The 15,707-nt window shown below is 41.2% G+C and overlaps 1 protein-coding gene across 1 annotated transcript in view; it reads left to right on the top strand.

Annotated features, from left to right (window-relative positions):
* The window catches only part of LOC145358198 (multiple epidermal growth factor-like domains protein 9), a 325,223-nt gene that overhangs the window by 84,902 nt on the left and 224,614 nt on the right, over positions 1-15,707 (top strand). Inside the window, exon 2 of the mRNA XM_080211982.1 lies at positions 11,293-11,494. Coding sequence (XP_080068108.1) covers positions 11,293-11,494 — 202 coding nt within the window. The remainder of the gene's footprint in view (positions 1-11,292; positions 11,495-15,707) is intronic.

The following is a 15,707-nucleotide window of genomic DNA, read 5'->3' on the forward strand; positions in this document are numbered from 1 at the left end:
TTTCACTAATTTATTTGACCAAGCCACAGACAAAAAAAACCTTAAATACAGAAAATTCCTTGAGGAGCTATGACACCAGCTGGGTGCTCTTTAATTATGCATGTCTGGGCCTGCTGATGTCATCAGGACCTGCTCTGCCATATTAGTTTGAGGTTTGTGTGGGTAGGATATTAATGGCTTAATCTGCTTGGCATATCCTGCCAGGATTTGCACATAAATGTTAAAATAAATTCAGTCCAAAGAGGCTTGAGGATCTATTGAGATCAAATGTCAGGGGCGCGATTTTATTTGGGGGCCTACTGGGTCAAAGAAGCCCTAATTTTTTTTAAGTCACATTTCAGCTGTGAAACTAATGGATCAACGTTCACAGTGCCCATGTCTTCCTACTTTGTCTCCTTATGATGACCTCCATTGCTTTTTCTGACAACTCTCAGAAGCAGATAAGAACACAATACAAAAGATGTCGTCGTGACAGTGGAGTACCTGCATCCCTAAAAAGAAAACATTCGCTGAAACTCACCTTACTCCATCCACCTAGTTCTCAGATTGAAATGGCAGGGCTGATCCCAAATACGTCAGGAGTGATTCTCCGCTCTCGCTTGCTGCCGGTGGGTTCGGCGCTACCTCGTTAAATCAGGCCAGAGGGCTAAAAAGGGAACCGTGCCAGGCGTTAAGCCCACTGCAATTCTTCTGGCAAACCAACTGGTCCTGATGAGGTTCCCACCTTCATGAATACACAAAACTAAATTACCATCTTTATTACCAGGTTGGGTGCCAAAAGGTACAAGTCTTGGCAAGTATGGACAAGGCATATTGGACTCGGGTGGGGGCGGGGCAGAGGAGCGCAAGGAGGTAGTTCTATGCCGATGTGTCCCTCTGCCGCTACCAGGCTACAGAGGGAGGGTCCCCCAAGGAACCTGGGTGGTCTCAGGCTGGGGGGAAAAGGTTGACCTTCAGCCTCCCCTTCCTCCCCTCCACTTCCTCCCCCCCCCGCCCCCCAATCCCCCCATGGAAGTCTCATATCTGGACTGCTCTTCTAGCCATGGAAAAAATGAGTATCATTCTTCACATGGTGATCTTTGGCAGCTTGCTGTTAATCATGGTGCCCTGATCTCTGTGAAGCCAGGCTGGCTGATGTGTTTTACATTTTGCATATATGTTTACATTGTAAAAGTGGCTGAATTCCACCTGATAGGTGCTGCCAGCACCAGCGAGAAACACTCTGGCAGCACTTAACCTTTATTTGGGGGAATGGTGGCCATCATCTGAGCCAAGAATGCGTAATTAAAGAGATCCCACTGGCTTTGGGTGGTGTCATTGCTTGCAATTTAACATTGATGTTACGCATCGTGAACAGTAGAACGTCCTCTCCTGAGGAAAAATATAATTAATAAAACTGATTTGTATAAAATACATATCTTCATGAACAAGCCACTCTGTACCTTGTGCATTTTAATAAAATGTTACAGAAATTATAGCCCAGTGAATTAATTTAATTAATTATGGATGCAATCACAGATTGCAGTGGTTCCGTGGAGCACTACTCTCATGGGATGTCATCTTGAGGATCCTAGTAATCTGTTGCAATGAACTGATAGGCAAGCCTTCAAGGTTGTTTGGACAGTGGTATCAACAGCCATGAGAACAGCAATCTGAGCTTACAGTGCTGTAAACAAAGACCTGATAACCTCAGACTGAACTCTTGCAGCAGCTAAACATTGAGCAGCTTCTGAAATAAAAAGAGAAAATGCTAGAAAAACTCAGCAGGTCTGGCAGCATCCGTGCAGAGACATTTGAAGAAATGAATCCCAAAGTATTGGACTTGAAACGTTGACTCTGTTTCTTTCTCCACTGATGCTGCTAGACCTGCTGTGTTTTTCCAGCGCTTTCTGTTTTTATTTCACATCTTCAGCATCTGCAGTAGTTTGCTTTTACGTTATTGGGTGGCTTCTGCTTTGAGCTGCAAACCAAGATGGAACTTTGGCCATCAGTATCATCAACAACTGTCCAAGTCTGCTGATGGAGTTGGCCACCACATCCTTGTTGGTTAGGATGGGCTTCAAGCACGTGCAAAGTTGGAACTGAATTACTCCATATTCCTTGACATTGTACTCAGGCTTTTTGACTTGCCAATGCACTAAGCATTTAATTGGATATTTTCAGCAGCCTTCTTCTGTGGAACTTGACCATCCTCCAATCTGACCCTTGTGCTACTCTTAACCTCTGCCCTGGCCACAGACCACTAATGTCTGGTGCCCCCCATTGCCTCCCCATCCAACTTCTATACGATGCGCTTAGATCATGCGCACCTAAGCTGTTAGCTGTGACTGTGAGAGTAAGTGATGGTGTTTTTCCCTCATTATCATCTTCTTGCCTTTCCACCACTACCAGATCAAGTGGCAGTTCTTGGGTATCTGAAAAAAGGACACAACAATAGGATTATGATGAGGAAAAGGGGTATGTTGCATGTTTTACACCACTCCACAGCTTTTAAATCAGAAATGATTGTTGGATGAGCAGCAACTGGGATCTGAGGAGGAGAATTAAGAGAAAGCGTCTTGCCTTTTCCTATTGTTTTAACCCTAACCAGTGACCATTACCCACAGCTCCAATGATCATAAGCCCAACCTCCTCCATGGAGATAAGAACATGGGTGTCTTTTTATTACAAGAAACTGCAAAGCGTGTCAGCATATGTGCTGCTATCTATCAGGTGAATTATTGATCATGATTGTATAACTGGTAGTATGCGTAAACCGCAAGAAATGGCTGTGAACTTGCAGCAGTGTCATGTGTGTCAAGGTAAAGTAAAGCTATAAATGTAAGATTTGAGTCCTGATTGATATTCTTGGTAGGCGAGTGAAGGGGTTGCTGATATGTTAAACAGTGTCCGAAGCTGGTGGTGCAGTTGGTAGGGTGTGGCATTTGAAGGTATATTACTGACCTTGACCACTCACGTAAGATCACTGAACTTTTTGCATCCAGGTCTTTGGGGAGTGACTGCCATGGCCATCTGGCCCCAGTGCCTTTTTGAAGTTTGTTTGGGGACCTCCTGGTCTCTTATGGATGGTGCACGTGAACCTGGACCACTTCAAGCAAGGCCTCCAGTGTACGTTTTAAGGCTGCCCTCTCCCATGTTTAGAGAGAGGAAGTTTAAGAAGTTTAAGAGGTGCCTCAAAAGAGGCATTTAAGATGATCAGAGGATTAGATAGGGTGGACAGTGAGAGCCTTTTTCCTCGGATGCAGATGGCTAGCAAGAGGGGACGTAGCTTTAAATTGAGGGGTGATAGATACAGGACAGATGTCAGAGGTAGGTTCTTTACTCAGAGTAGTAAGGGTGTGGAATGCCCTGCCTGCAACAGTAGTGGACTCGCCAACATTAAGGGCATTTAAATGGTCATTAGATAAACATATAAATGATATTGGAATAGTGTAGGTTAGATGGGCTTTAGATTGGCTTCACATGTCAGCGCAACATCGAGGGCCAAAGGGCCTGTACTGCGCTGTAATGTTCTATGTTTTATATTCCAATTTGTTTACATTTCCCAGGTCAAATTCTCTCCTAGAATAACTTCCAAAACGTGCTCCAGTAGAGACAAATTTTTTTTAAGGGACACAGGGTAGTTTTAAGTAGTGCAGGCTAGCTTGAACTCGTGCTAGCCTCTCAAGGTTTAGGGCCTCCCCACCAAGGTTTGTAGCCTCTCGGTTTGGCCAGTACTGGAATGATGTAAATTAACAGGTAGAACGATGCTGGTGTGCTGCATGTGTTGGAAACAAAAGTTATAGTTGAATCCTGCATTGTGATCTCTATACCCTTGTTCAGGGGCTTTTGAATTTAGTCTGTTATACTACTTGGTAAAGTAACAGAGCTCATTCAAATGCAAGAGTAACTTATTTTTATATGAACTTGTAAAATGCTACAAGAATTTGGTAGTGAAAAGAAAAGACTTTGGTTAGTGAAAGCAGATTAAATAAAAACTTTACATTGGTAAAATCCTTGAACCTTGCAGAACGCCAGCCAGTGTGAAATATCAAGGAGTGCATTTGGTACTTGAGTATTCTGGCTCACATTGAGATCTTTGCAATTATCCATGTTTTAAATTCATGAGATTCTGACAGAGGCAGAAGTTCCGATTTGAGCCCTTGGTGGATTGCCTGAGACTTATTTCCCAGGATTAAAGGATTAAGACAATTCAAAACTTAAATCTTAATTGAAATAAGGCAAATTGAAGCAGGTTATGGCACTGCTGAAATAACTTCACGTTAAGCGGAACTAATTACATCCTTAGCAACAAGGTAGAAAATGCAGTGGAGAAACAACCTGACAAGTGTTTCACTTTTGTGCACTAGCTGTAGACTAGGAATATTTGGAATTAGATTACAACATGCTGGCATTCGTGACCAGACTTATCAAATGATACTAAAGATGTAGCTATATTGCCACTTCTGCATCACTGTGAAGTAAATCCTATTTCACAGCAACGCAGAAGTGATGATGATTATCATAACATCTCTTCCTGAGCTGAAGACTGAATGGGAGAGTGTGAAAACTCCTTGGGTGAGCCATTATGCGATGGTGCATCTTGACATCGGCATAAGGATCCGCGATGTCAAACTGAGTTTGAAAACTACCTAAAGGTTTCCCTTGAATGTCAAGTGCTTTGTGAGTTTGCAGTGATATAAATATTTCGAGAGTGTGGACACTCCAGCCCTTGCTCTCGAAATGTAATAAAGGCTGAGATTGGAGTACAGATTCACTGGTTTCTCCCATTGAACTGAGATAATTCACTTTGATAGAAGGAATATGAGTATTTTCTAAATGGTAACATAGAATTCCTACAGCACAGAATGCACTGACTCTCTGATGGAGCATCTTACCCAGGCTCACCCCATCCCTGTTAACCCCACATATTTAGCCCCTTTTTCCCCCTAACCTATATAACTTTATAGAGGCAATTTAGCATGGACATTCCACTTATCCTGTACATCTATGGGCTGTGGAAGGAAACCGGAGCACCTGGAGGAAACCCAGACACGGAGAGAACGTGCAAAGTCCTTGCAGACAGTGACCCAAGGCTGAAATTGAACCTTGATCCTTGGTGCTGTGAGGCAGTGGTGCTAACCACTGTGCCACTGTGCTGCCCATAAGAAATTCAAAAGTACAGATTTATAAAGTGACATGGATATTCTTGTCCATAAGTCACTGAAGGCTAGATGCAGGTGCAGCAAGCTATTAGGAAGGTTTGGAATATTAGCCTTTATCGCAAGAGGGTTTGAGTACAGGAATACTGTTTCAGTAGTATGGGAGCTTGGCTAGACCATACTTAAAGAACTGTGTGCAGCTATAGCCTCCTTACCTTAGAAAGGTTATTATTGCCTTCGAGGGAATGCAATGAAGGTTCACTAGACTCGTTCCTGAGATGGCGAGACTGTCCTATAAAGAGAGATTGGACGAGTTAGGCATGTATTCTCTAGAGTTTTGAAGAATGAGAGGTGATCTCATTGCAATCGACAAAATACTTAAAGGAATAGGGAGGGTAGATGCAAATAAGATGTTTTGCTTAGTTAGGCAGTCTAGAGCCAGTGGATACAATCTCAAAATAAGGAGGATGCCACTAAGGGCCTGGATGAGGAAAAATTTACAGAAAAATCTTTGGAATTCTCTATCTAAGAATGCTTTGCATTATGTATGTTTAAAGCAGATATTGATAGATTTCTGATTAACAATAACATATAGGGTTGGGGAATAATGACTGTAAAAGTCACTGAAGTGTCCGAACAGTCACGATCATATTAATTAGCCATGATCTGGAAATGCCAGTGTTAAACTAGGGTGGAGAAGATGAGAGGTCAGACGACACCAGATTATAGTCCAACAGCTTTATTTGAAATCAAAAGCTTTTGAAGCGCTGCTCCTTCACCTGATGAAGTAGCAGCACTCTGAAAGCTTGTGATTTCAAATAAACCTGCTGGACAATAACCTGGTGTCGTGTGACTTCTCATTAAATAGTGGAGCAGGCTAGATTAGCCGAATTGCCTACTCCTGTTCCTATAGTTATGACTTGCAGTCCAGCAATATGAATCGGAGTCTGCAAAGCATCTGTCTTACCAAAGCTGGGGCCATTTCACGTTTGTAAGAAGTTGAAACTGAATACATGTCAAATAATGAGAAATTATTAGAATTGATGGAACACTTCATTATTGTTAATACAAAGGTAACAAAAAGGTTGTTTACTTGTGCAAAGATTTTACAGGCTTCAAACTTGCATGGAAGTGCAAAAAGACTTGTATCTGGCCTCCCTGCAGCAGTATTTCTTGGTAGCTCAACCTGGACAGAAACTGATATTCTCTGAAAATAAAGTGCCACTGAGAATTGTGAGAGATTCAGTTAGTGGAGAGGGGTGGAGTGATGGAGGGAGCAATAATGTAACAAGGAAAAACTGTTGTTAAAATATATATCAGAAAGAACCCCCTTGTGCAGCTTTTGCTCACTTTGGCTAAAATTCTAATTTGTTGAGTCACAACTAAGGACACAATTGCTTTTTAAATGAGGATGTTGAATATCTTCTTTGTCTTTAAATATCCTTTGCCTTTAAGCTTAAGAGCTCTGTGCCGAGTAAATTATTCTTTTCTCTATGACAACAGTAAGCTATTCCTGGCTTCTGACAGTTCAAATACAACGCCTCCAACTCGATTCACAACATCAGTCTAATCAAATTGTAGTCATTTAATATGTCAATGAATTTGGAACCTAATGGATGTCAACTGATGGGAAGTCATTAGTCTTGAAGGAACGCTTATTATTTGTGATATAAATATAAAAAAAAAGTTTGGTTGGGCAAAGATTTTACACACATGGCATTTTTTCTCTAGCGCAAACTTTATTGGAATTTCTGCAAATTGCCGCTTTTCTTGTCTGAAAATGGATTTTTGTGTTCTGTAATTGTTATCTATTTCATCACATGACCAGCTCTTAGATTATAGAATGACATGGTGTAGCGAGAGACCATATGGCTCATCATATCTTGTTCAAAAAACTATATAATTAGTGCAGCTCCCATGCTTTCTCTCCATAGTCTTGTAAATATTTTCCTTTCAAATATTGATTCATTTCCCTTTTGTAAGTTACTATCGAATCTGCTTCCCCACCCGCCCCCTGTTTGGGTACTGCATTGTGGATGTAACAATTTGCTGGAAGAAGAAGTGGTTCCTTTATGTTGTTTCTGGTTCTTTTGATTTGATTCGATGTTGATTTATTGTTGTCGCATGTATTGGGACACCATGAAAAGGATTGTTTGTTGCGTGCTATACAGACAAAACATGCCATTCATAGAGTATTTAGGGGAAGAGGAAAGGTGAGGATGCAAAATATAGTGTTACAGTCGAAGCTCGGGTGCAGAGAAAGATCAGCTTAATATATGGCAGCTCCATTCAGAAGTCTGATGGCAGCAGGGAAGAAGCTGTTCTTGAGTTGATCAGTATGTGAGCTCAGACTTTTGTATCTTTTTCCTGATGGACCGTGGAAGAGAGCATGTCTGGCGTGCGTGGGGTCCTTGATTATGCTAGCTGTTTTTCTGACGCAGTGGGAAATCTAGACATAGTCAATGGATGGGAGGCTGGTTTGCGTGATGGACAGGGCCATGTTCATGACCCTTTGTAGTTTCTCGCAGTCTTGGTCAGAGCTGGAGCCATACCAAGCTGTGATACATCCAGAAAGGATTTGTTTGGTGCATCTGAAAAAATTAGTGATTGTCGAATTTCCTAAGCCTCCTGAGAAAGGACAGGAGTTGGTGGGCTTTCTTAACAATAGCATTGGGGTGGAGGGACCAGGACACGTTGTTAGTGATCTGGACGCCTAGAAACTTGAAGCTCGCAACCATTTCCACTTCATTGCTATTGATATGGACAGAGGCATGCCCTCCTTGTTTACCAATGGCCTTGAATCTTCTGGGTACTGATCCTACTGGCCATCTGGAATAATATTTTCTCACTTTATCAAAACTGTTGAGGATTTTTAATACTCTATCAAATATCTTTTTCTCTATTCTGAGGAGAACAGTCCCAGCTTCTCCAGTCTCTCTGCATAACAGAAGTCCTGGCACCATTCTTGTAAAGCTTCACTGTGCCCTATCCAAATCCTCAACATTCTCCTTACTGTTCAGAATTGGACACAATACTCCAGCTAACAATGAATTATTATTTTATAAACTTGTACAAAATTTTCTAAAGGTTTTAACATAGCCTTCTTATTTGTACTCCACGTCTTTGTTAATAAAGTCCAGCAATGCTTTTTGATCTGCCTTCTTGACTTGCCATGCCTCAATGAAAGATTTAAGTGCACACATTATGTTCCTGCACCTTCACTAAAGTTGTACTGTTTAGCTTATGTTATGTCTGCGCTCACTTCATACTTCCGTGCATTCAGTTTCAACTGTCATGTGTGTGTTTCGCCAGTCTGTCCTCCTTAAGCCTATTGCTATTCTCCTCATTGTTTGCTGCATTTGTGTTTCATGTCATGTGCAAGCTTTGAAATATGGCCCAGATACCCAAGTCCAGACCATCCATGTTACCACAATCCCTTTAATCCCATGGATTTTAATGTTGCCAATATATTTTATGGTATTCTGATGCATAAAATTGAAGGATAGAGTATAAATTCAACGATAACCCTCAGAAACCTTCTGTTGATTGTCAGTTTTAGATCTTCAGAAAAATACATCAATGCAATTTTGAATGTGCAGTTACTTACTGGAAGCGTTCTTTCATTTCAGTATTGCAAACATTGATAGCCACATAAAAGTAATTTATATTAGCAATAAACCTATTTAATATTTATACTGTAGCACAAAATGGTTTGGATTTGAGAATAGTTTCTTTTCAATGTGATACTGGCTTATTTATAAATGGATTAGAAGTTTAATATTTTGTCATGCTGAGTATCTCTTAGCACCTAACATACTGAAGGAAGAAGGGCTCAAACCCATTTACAAACCTGGACAAGGAAACAACATCAAAGCACCTTGGCCTGGGTTTGAAGAGTTTTTTGTTGCTAAAAATTCATCAATATCCCAATAACTTTGCTTTCACATTGAGAAATTGTGGGCAGAATTCTCTGACTTCGCTCACAGCTGGGATTCTTCCACCGCTGCAACAAACGGAGATATGGCTGAGTGCCAAATTCTTCATCCTCTCTTGCAGTGGTGGTGGAGGGTGAATAGCTGGAGAACTCCGACCCATGGCAATAAGAGGGTAAACTAACTTTATTTTAAAACCAAAACAATTGTTCACATTTTGGAGATTCCTAACTGCCCATTTTAAACTTGCCAGACCCAAGTGCAGCTGAATTGTAAACCACCATAGAATGATCCAAAAAGTGATACTGTAAGGGCAGATGAAATATTTGGTTGTGAATTGAGAATGAAGGAATGCAAAAGAACCACAGGATTGTCATCCCTGTCTCTTTACTGGACAAGTCTCCTCACACTTTGTATTTTGCCCACTCCCTTGCCTAGTTTAAATTCCTCCATGTTGCTAACTCACTGTTCCTTCCCAATTGTTCTAAATACATAAACACATACAACATGTAGTAAGAAAAGGCTCCCTCACAGAAAATTCTCCTTAATACACAATGTGGGGATCATGCCATTGTGATCCCTCCCCTAACTCCCTATGGAAGTGAATGTCGTAACTTAAGTTTTTAAAATGACCGAACTCCTCAAACCTGAAAAGAAATTGATCAAAATTATAGACCGTGAGTCTTAATTTCAACTACTTCACTCAGAGTTAGCTTGTTTCATTTCAGGTCTGATTGTAATTCTAATTTAACTGGAACCACAGTACCACAGCAGTATTTGATTACAAAATTATATAATGAGCTTTTCCTTTAGCTTGAGGCTTATTAATTTTAAACTAATATGTCCTCTAGTTTGCAATTATAACTTGAAGTTAAATAACCACCTTTATACCATGGACTTCTCTCAATTCAATTAACTGTTGTCCAAATCTCAGCATTTCATATGCTATGAACATTGGGTATGCCTTATTTTGTCAATTGCTTACAAATCTACCTGAAAATATAGAGAAGTTAAGAACACTCAGCAGAAAATTGAAATTTATTCTTAATTTCCCACTGAAATAATCAGTCATGTAATCACCAAAAAGCCAAATCTATAATCCAAACCTCACCATTAATCATCATAGAATCCTTACAGTACAATCAGCCCATTGAGTCTGCGCTAACTCCCTGACATTGTACCTTACTCAGGCCCTCTCCCTGCCCTATCCCTGATACCCCACACATTTCCTCTGGCTAGCCCCCCCCAACCTACATATCCCAGGACACTAATATCGAAATTCTACTACCCGGCCCACAACGGGAATCGGATTGGGTGAGGGGCGGGCAATGGGAAGGTTCGTTGACCTCAGGTGGGACTTTCCGGTCTCGGGTCAAGCCAGGCCGTAACATCCCACCCTGAGGGGTAATTAGCATAGTCAATCTGCCTAACCCGCACATCTTTGGACTGTGGGAGAAAACCCAAGCTTCCAAAGGAAACCATGCCTACATGGGGAGAACATGCAAACTCCAGATAGACAGTCACTTGAAGCCAGAATTAAGTCCGGGTCCCTGGAGCTGTGAGGCAGCAGTGCTGACCACTGTGCCACCCTTATTTATTGTTTTCTGATTTAGTGGTGGCACAATGGTTAGCACTGCTGACTCATAGCCCCAGGGACCTGGGTTTGATTCCTGGCTTGGGTCACCATCTTTGTGGAGTTTAGACGTTCTCCCTGTGTCTGTGTGGGTTTCTTCCTACACTCCAAAGATGTACAGGTTAGATTGATGGGCCCTGCTAAATTGCTGCTTCGAGTCCTGGGATGTGTAGGTTAGGGGGATTAATGGGGTAAAATGTGGGATGATAGGGGTGGGATTGTTGTTGTTGGGGCTCAATGGGCTGAATGGCCTCCTGCACTGTAGGGTTTCTATGACTTCTATGATCAAGTGGTAGGAGTTATGTTCTGGCAGGGTATAGTCAATCTGTCAGTGTTTCTGTCCAAACTGTTTTCCTGAGACAGAGTACTAGCTCACATTAAGGGGCTCAAGCTCAGAGTCTGGCCAAACTCACTGCACAGCAAGTTGACAAAAGTAGAATGTAACTCTGTGACAGTCTGCACATATTCAGATGATTTCCTCTTTTCACAGAATGATTTGTTCTGCAGCAGCTTGTTTGAGGTGATTCTTTAATTGTGTGAAGTATTTAACAGCTCATTTGACAAATTCTTTTTCCTCCCGTCACAGAGTATAGATGCAACTGCAGTATTGTTGGAAGCACCAATGAATCTTTGTGCAACACGTCATCAGGGCAATGTGATTGTCTGCCTGGACACACTGGTCTACAATGCAATGACTGTGCAGAAGGGTTTTACCACAGCGCCATTAATGGCCAGTGCATTCTGTGTGGATGTAATACCACAGGAGCAGTGAACTCCCAATGTGACAGGTAAGCACATTATATTTTATGCATTGCAACAATAGAAAGGGACAGCGACTGTGTCAGTCAAGTACAAACACTGAATTCTCAGCAGAGACAAGTCAGTTTCTTAGATAAAAACTGAAGAACAGAAAATAGTAATGTTGTAAGTAGTTCCTCCCAACTCCTCAATCTTCAAATTCATCATCCACAGTTCCATTATCATTTCAAGCACTTAATATCAAACTTGAAAATGAACAAACACCTATAGGGAAATGGGGGGAGGGCCTGGGTGGGATTGTGGTCAGTGTGGACTCGATGGGCCATAGGCCTCTTTCTATACTGTAGGGTTTCTAGGTATTCTTTCTATGCTTTCCATCTATATAAGGATGCATGGTAGCACCTTGCATTGACAGATTTATCACAACATGAAGATGACTTGGAGTGCTTTACAATCAAAATGAAAAGTATTCCTTTCTTGTTGCAAGTTCTGACTAAGGTTTTTATTCTAACTAACCAACCCAAACTATTTCATTTATTGGCTTTATACAGAGAGGCTTGTTTTCAATTTCAACTAGCCTCTTTAATGGTCCATCTTGGGGCTTTATGTAATTCTTGGTAGAGTAAAATCAAAGTACATCACTTTGTGGACAAACTAAGAATGGCGGAATGGAGTAAGAATTTACAGTGAGTAGTATTTATCTGTGCAGAGTACAGGATTATGAACACGGACTGCTTCCTGCACCTTATGCAAGTGGCCAGGCTTAACATGTGTACTGATGGAAAAGTATTAGCAATCACTTGGATTGTTTAGGTGATGGGTACCACAGCTGGGCTTGGTAGCATCTTCATCAATATCTGCACACATTTCAATGAGCTGTCTCTGGATCAGGAGCAGGACTGAAGCTTTAGATTTCTCTTCCTGGCAAGTTCACTGTTGGACACTTAACTGAAGCATTTAAATACATGATAGAGGAAGCAGGTTGCAATTTCTATGTTTCTTAATTAACAGATGAACCATCAGAGAAATCATTAGGCCCTATTTTATAAAGGTTTCAGTGTATATCTATTGATAAGATTAAAACTTACCTCTGTTTCAAAACATAGAGAACTCCCTTTTTTAGATCAATATTGGGAAGATTAAAGCTGTAACCTTTTGGCTTCTATTTCAAACTAGCTTATCTGTATCTTAACTTAATCTAATGTTTTGAGTCAGAATGACCCGTCATCAGATGAAGGGACATCCTGATTCGAAGCGCTAGCTCTATTCTGTCTCGATGTAGAGATGTTGGCGTTGGACTGGGGTAAACACAGTAAGAAGTCTAACAACACCAGGTTAAAGTCCAACCAGTCTATTTGATAGTAATCCCACAAGCTTTCGGAACGGTGTTCCTTCGTCAGGTGTGTGGAAGGTTCTGATCTGAGAAGGGCACATAAAGTCACACACAGTTTACAGAATACTGATTAGAATGCAAGTCTTTTCAACTAACTTGCTATTCAAGTCTTAAAGATGCAGACAGTGTGAGTGGAGGTAGCATTAGCATAGGTTAAAGAGATGGGTATTGTCTCCAGACAGGACAGTAAGTGAGATTTTACCAGCCCAGGCAAATCATGGGGGTTACAGATAGTGCGACATGAACTCAAGATCCCGGTTGAAGCCATCCTCATGTGTGCGGAACTTGGCTATCAGTCTCTGCTCAGCGACTCTGTGCTGTCATGTGTCGTGAAGGCCGCCTTGGAGAATGCTTACCTGAAGATCAGAGACCGAATGCCCGTGACCGCTGAAGTGTTCGCCAATAGGAAGGGAACAGTCTCTAGCCTGGTGATTGTTGAGGGCATGGGCACTTTGTCCTTTGCAATGCCAGGGGGCACAGGCTGGCACTATTAGGGTGCTCATGCCCAGGAGGTACTCCCCCACTGCCCGACCACCTGAGGGGCCCCAATTGCCACCCCCTTCATTCCATCGGGGTCTTCCACTAATTCCCCAAATGTGTGGAGCTAGTCTGAACCCTGCCGCAATGAAGTACTCGTGGCAGGGTGGGATATTCAATCAGAGCCTGAAAGTTCCTGATAAAGACCTGCTAAACATATTTAAAATACATTTAAAGATTCAAATGACTTTGAATCTGCCTCTCCACTGGTTTCCAGCGTGGTCTAACCGGCGACTGTTCGCCAGCTCTGGGAGATGGGCATGTGTAAATCCCAGTACAAGACGCATCTCTCGCCGCAACCCGACAGAAAAGCTGCAGGTCACCTTGGGAGAATTGTGGCCAATCTTTTCATTCTTTAAATCTTAGGAAATCTTTTATCATTCTGAAAAATTCTATTAAATGCCCCCTGCATCTTCCTACATTCAGAGAAAAAGGCCTCGCCTCAAGCTTTCCTCCTGGTATCACAGTCAATCCGCAGCCTTTCCCAATGGATCACTACAAAAAGTGGAGTATCCAGGACTGTATACAACATTCAACTGTGGCTAACCAGTGTCTTGAACAAACTCATCACTCCTTGTTTTTAAAATTGATGCTCTGCTGTATTTTGTTTTCAAAAGGGAATGCCGGAAGCACTCAAAATGCTGCCCATAGTGCAGCGTGTATCCAGCACTTTGACTTCCAGCATCTGCAGTGCTTCTTCTATAGGTTAGAAAATTGTACACACTATAGTCCTCTAGAGAAATAGATACTGGCACTCTTAGAAATCTGTATCTTCAGCCTGTTAAGAATCTTACCATTTAGATTATATTTCCTTCTTGATCTTAAAATATACTATTTTTCTCTTCCCTGAACTGCATCTTTACTATGTTAGTCCACTTTGCTAATCCATGTCTTAATGAAATGTCCTTCCTTCACATAGTTTTCCATAGTTATATGGAATGAACAAAATTGAATGTAATGCGTCTTCTTTCTGTCCCTAAATCATTGATATTAATAAGTAGTGAAGATAAAGTAGATCTTAACAAGTATTCCTAATTGTAGTTGTATCAGTACAACAAGCAATAACTGCATTTATATTACACTTATAACACTGTAATACACTCAAAATGTTTCTGTTCTGAGTATCCCCACCAATCTGGAAATTGCCTCTCCTCCTGTCTTCATTCCCCTTTCCATTTCTCTCTACATATAATTATTTTACCTTTAATAGCCTGTGTCTGAATTCTCACAGCAAGTATCTTAAGTAGCTTGGTATCTAATGTCTTTTGAAACCCCATCAACAGCCACCACATGCCTTTTATCTATTCATTCTGTGGTTTCCCAAAAAGAAATGCCATTAAATAAGCTGAGCGTTCCCAGCCCACTTACAAATCCAAACTGACTGTTCCTGATCAGTGCACACCTCTTCAAGTACTCACTAATGTCAGTTTCTATCAGGGATTCTTACCTAATGCTTGAGTCAATGTGGTAGAAAGGTATGTTCCTCCTTTTGTGTGTAGCATTGTACCCCAGGCTGACATGACAGGAAATATATTCTTGCTTGGACACATAAAGAGGCGTGTACATTTTGTATATTGGTATTTGATTGATATTTACTATTTTATCCTGTGATTTATGTGGCTGTATCATGGCTTTTCAGTCTATCCGTCTTGGCAGTTTTACTTATGTGCATCTTATAACACAGGTGCATTGTGTTTCTTTTTCTTTGCTGGGCAAAATGCCCTTGCTATGATCTTCTCAACTCATTGCACTTATTCATCCATTTATCATGTTTCACCAAAATAGAATGCTGACCTTATCATCAAGGGATTGTAAGACTTGGAACAGTGAAAGGAAATCTGGTACCACCCATTCAGTAAGCTCCCTCTATTCAGACATAAAATCAAAATGTACATTATGAGACAGCCTATTCCACTTAAGTTGCTCTGTTAAATGAAAAATCAACTTTCAAAAAGTCAGGTACTCTACCTTTTGTGGGCATTAACTTCTTGGGTAATGAAAATAGATTGTTACTTTGAGACTCCTCAATATGAATATATTGAATGTGTCTGAATTTTCAGGGTTTTAAAGCCCAGTGTCATATTTCTCCAATATATATTGACACTATTATGAGATATACCTCAATAGAACGTGTTAACATTTTGCACTATATAAAGGGAATTGTCAACTTCAAGGTGAAAAGGGTTAGATACCACGCTGAGAGCCTCCTACGTGCAAAAGGCAGGACTGTGTGTTTTTCTTGTCAGAATTGGAAATGTTAATAACAAGTCATTATTACACAAATAGAAGAGGGGGCGGGATTTTCAGTCCCG

The sequence above is a fragment of the Carcharhinus amblyrhynchos genome, chromosome 25 (assembly GCF_965287045.1).
Source record: "Carcharhinus amblyrhynchos chromosome 25, sCarAmb.v2.hapA, whole genome shotgun sequence".
Taxonomy (NCBI): domain Eukaryota; kingdom Metazoa; phylum Chordata; class Chondrichthyes; order Carcharhiniformes; family Carcharhinidae; genus Carcharhinus; species Carcharhinus amblyrhynchos.